Consider the following 3,540-nt stretch of genomic DNA (forward strand, 5'->3'; position numbering starts at 1 on the left):
TCACCACCGAGGGCTGATCACCTGCTGCCCGGTGCAATAGTCTGGGTGCTAAAAGGGCACTGAGCCTTTCCTGCATCCTCTGTCACCACATTGCCTCCCCCACGCAGGACGGGACCCACACGTTCCCTGATCCGCCTCTTGCTACCAACATACTTGTAGAAACCCTTCTTGTTCCCCTTCACATCCCTTGTTGCTTCAACTCCAGTTGCGCTTCTGCCTTCCTGACTGGATTCCTGCATGCCCGAGCAATGCTCTTGTGCTCCTCCCTGGGTGTTTGTCCAAGTTTCCACTTCTTGTAAGCTTCCTTTTTGTGTTGGTCTGAGCCTGAGTGTGTGGGCAAGACCCTACAGCCAGGACCCTGCGGGTTGGTGCCAGCAGGAGCATTGGAACGGCCCGGTCCCCATCCCCAGCCTGGGCTGCAGCAGCACCGGCACCTCTGGGGGAGGCTTAAATCCCCCTGGCCCCTGCAGCAAGTGGTGGAAATGCCTCCCTAGCCCCACCTGACAACCAGCAAAGCCCAAAGCCCAGGGACAGCAGACACCTCTGCTCTGCTCTGCAGCCCCACGACCCACCCCTCACCCCACTGCAGCCCCAGCCGTGTCCCCTCCAGCCATGGGGCCCAGCTGCATCCATCTCCCAGCAAAATCCCAGAGCCGCGGGGCTGGCAGGGACCTGCAGGGTCATGTCTAGTCCAAGCCCTCCCCGTGGCAGGATCAGGCCTGTCCAAGCCAGCCCAGATGAATCCTGTGTCCAACCTCTGAGCACCACAATCGTCACCCCTGACGCAGCCCCAGGCCTCGCTCCGCCTCTGCCTGCACCCCCGGGGACGGAGTCTCCCCCAGCCCCAGGCAGGCCATGCCCCAGCCTCCAGGCTCCAGCAGCGCGGCTTCCCTGACTCCAGCCTGACCCTGCTGTGCTGCAGCCAGGCACCCGGCGCCCGCAGGAAGGGAGGAGGGCTCCCTTGTCTCTGTGCCCCCCAACAAGCATCCTCACACAGCAAACAACACGCTGGCCTGCATCCACCGATGCAGCTCAAGGAAAACTACGGAAGCTGTTCTCCCGCTCTGCTCAGCGCTGGTGAGGCCACAGCTGGGGCACCGCATCCAGCTCTGGGCGCTGCACTTCAGCAAGGATGTGGTAAAGCTCGAGAGAGTCCAGAGAAGAGCCACTCGTATGGTTAGAGGCCTGAGAAGCAAGTCATGCGAGGCAAGGCTGACAGATACAGGACTACTCAGACTCGAAAAGAGAAGACTTTGGCGGGGCAGGGAGGGGGGGCTAGTGGCAGCCTTGTATCAGGGGAGAGCATCGGAGGCGAGGCGAACAACTATTCACCAAAGTGCCCCAGGGGAAAACCACAAGCAACGGTCATGAACTCCGAGAAGGCAGTTTCAGACTGGATATAAGGAAAAACCTCTTGGTTTGTGTGAGCAAACTCTGGAACAGATGCCCGGTGCGGTGGTGCAGGCACCGACCCCAGAGATCTTCCAAGGGAGACGATGCACACCGCACTGGGGTCAGCTGACCCCCGCAGCCTTTCCTGCCCAGAGCAGGGGGCCTGGACCCAACCATCTGCCGAGGTCCCTTCCAGCCAGAAGCTTCTGTGCATCTGTGAAGCCCCCCAGGGCAGTCCAGACCCCAGCCAGGGATGCCCAGAGGTTGGGGCACCTCCCCTGCCCCACTCACCCGCCATTGTGGGCTCCGGCTCTGGCTCCGGGCTCCCTGTGGCAGCACGGTGCTCATCCTCCAGGCAGCGCTGGGGGCAGAGGGAGGGTCAACACCCCCCAAACCAGACCCCCATCAGAAGGCATGAGCACACAACACCCCCCACCCCTAGGGCAGTGCCAGCCTGGCTCCCAGCCCCGGTGGCTGCAGCAGCCCTGGCCTCTAGGTGCGGGCACTGATGCCACCAGCCCAAGCACCACCACCCCGTGCCCAGCTTCCACAGAGGACAGAGCTGGGAGGGAACCCACGTGTCTGGGCATCCCACCCCCCGACTCTCACCCATCAGCCCCCCACTCACTTCCCAAAACTGAGGGTAAACCCAGGGTCTGGGCTCCCGCCCCTGCTGCTCTAGCGCCCCGACCCCCACCGGCCTGCCAGAGCAATGCCAGCTCCTGCCAGGTCACGAGGGCGCTGCCAGCCGTGCCCAGAGCAGCCGTCTCTGTGGGCACGGCTCCAGGGAAGCCCCTCGTCCTGCTCCAGTCACCCCCTCTCCCACCCTGGGCCCTTGGAGCAGGTCTCATGCCATGCTGCCCCCGCCAGCCAGGCACAGCCCTACCTGGAGGTGGGTGACCAGTTCCTCCAGGGCGCGGTGCTCCTCCGCCAGCAGGGCCCTGGGCACGGGGGGCAGCATTAGGTAGGTGCAGCCCAGAGTGGCCATGTGCTGGGTCAGCCCCAGGTCCGTCCTGCCTGGCACTGCGCATTGGCAGAGCAGAGGCTGGGCGGGGGGGACCTGGCTTTCCCCCCTGCAGCCCCCAGCAGCAAAGGGCTGATGTAGTGGCCATGCCCCTCGCTCCCGTGCTAGATAGCTCCCGGTGCCCCTTTCCTCCCAGCCCGTGTCCCCTCCCTTGGTGGCTGCACTCTCAGATCCTGGCATGTCTGGTGGCCACAAGCCCCCCACCCTTCAATGGCATGCTGGGGAGGGTGGGGGGGAACTGCCTTTCACTAGTTTTAAACTGGCTGCTCTGCTCCTGCTGTGCCCCTCGGGCTCGTCTGGCGCAAGGCTGTCAGCAATAAATCCCCAGTGACTTTCTTTTCCCCATCTTGCAAACCCGTCTCCTGTCCCTGCTCTGGCGTCTCTCCTCTGCCCTGCCCAGGCCTGGCCTGGCCTCCTCCGCGCGTCCTCGCTGGGACCCCAACGCCCTCCCCTGTGAGCCCCGAGCCTGCACCCCAGCCCCAGCCCCAGCCCCAGCCTGGCCCCCTCACTCACCGGAGCTGGGGCAGCACTTCGGGCAGGCGCGCGATGCTCAGATGGTCCCGGAGGGGCTCCAGGCGCTGGGCCAGGCTGGGGCCCGGGCTGGAGGCAGGACACAGGCAGGGTGGGCCGGGGTTGGGGTGCAGTGCACGGAGGGCCCCAGAGCAGGCAGTGGCAGGGCCCCGCGGGGATCACAGCGTGCCCCCGGCCCAGGCTGAACCCTCCTGGACACGTCCCGGGCACCGCGCACAGCGACCAGCCCACGGACCCTGCTGCAGGGACAGGACCAGGGGAAACCCCTTCTTGACCCAAATCTGGCACCGGGCTGAGCCCGAGTGCAGGGGCCCGACCCCACAGCCAGGACCCTGCAGGGTGGGTGCGAGCTGGAGCATGGGCACAGCCCCGTGCCCATGCCCATCCCAGCCGGCACCCAGCGCTGCTGAGCAAGGGGGAACCCCCCAAGTCCTGTAGCAAGAGGAGAGGGGGAAATGCCCCCAAACAGCCCCCCCCATTCCCACTGCGTCCGGGTCCTAAGGCAGAGGGGCAGTATGGGGCCGGGACCCACCTGGCGCCGAGGAGCCCGGGGCGGCCGCCTGCCTCCCCCCGGGCGAAGCGCAGCACGCGGG

At 65.7% G+C, this 3,540-nt stretch overlaps 1 protein-coding gene across 1 annotated transcript in view; it reads right to left on the reverse strand.

Moving 5' to 3' along the window:
- Nucleotides 1–3,540, reverse strand: part of CCDC24 (coiled-coil domain containing 24) — a 14,130-nt gene that overhangs the window by 8,627 nt on the left and 1,963 nt on the right. The window contains exons 2-5 of the mRNA XM_019528323.1: nt 3,265–3,379; nt 2,930–3,016; nt 2,279–2,333; nt 1,684–1,753 (exon numbers count right to left, since the gene is read on the reverse strand). Coding sequence (XP_019383868.1) covers nt 1,684–1,753; nt 2,279–2,333; nt 2,930–3,016; nt 3,265–3,379 — 327 coding nt within the window. The remainder of the gene's footprint in view (nt 1–1,683; nt 1,754–2,278; nt 2,334–2,929; nt 3,017–3,264; nt 3,380–3,540) is intronic.

This window comes from Gavialis gangeticus, unplaced genomic scaffold (assembly GCF_001723915.1).
Source record: "Gavialis gangeticus isolate Ggan-Ray unplaced genomic scaffold, GavGan_comp1, whole genome shotgun sequence".
Lineage (NCBI taxonomy): Eukaryota > Metazoa > Chordata > Crocodylia > Gavialidae > Gavialis > Gavialis gangeticus.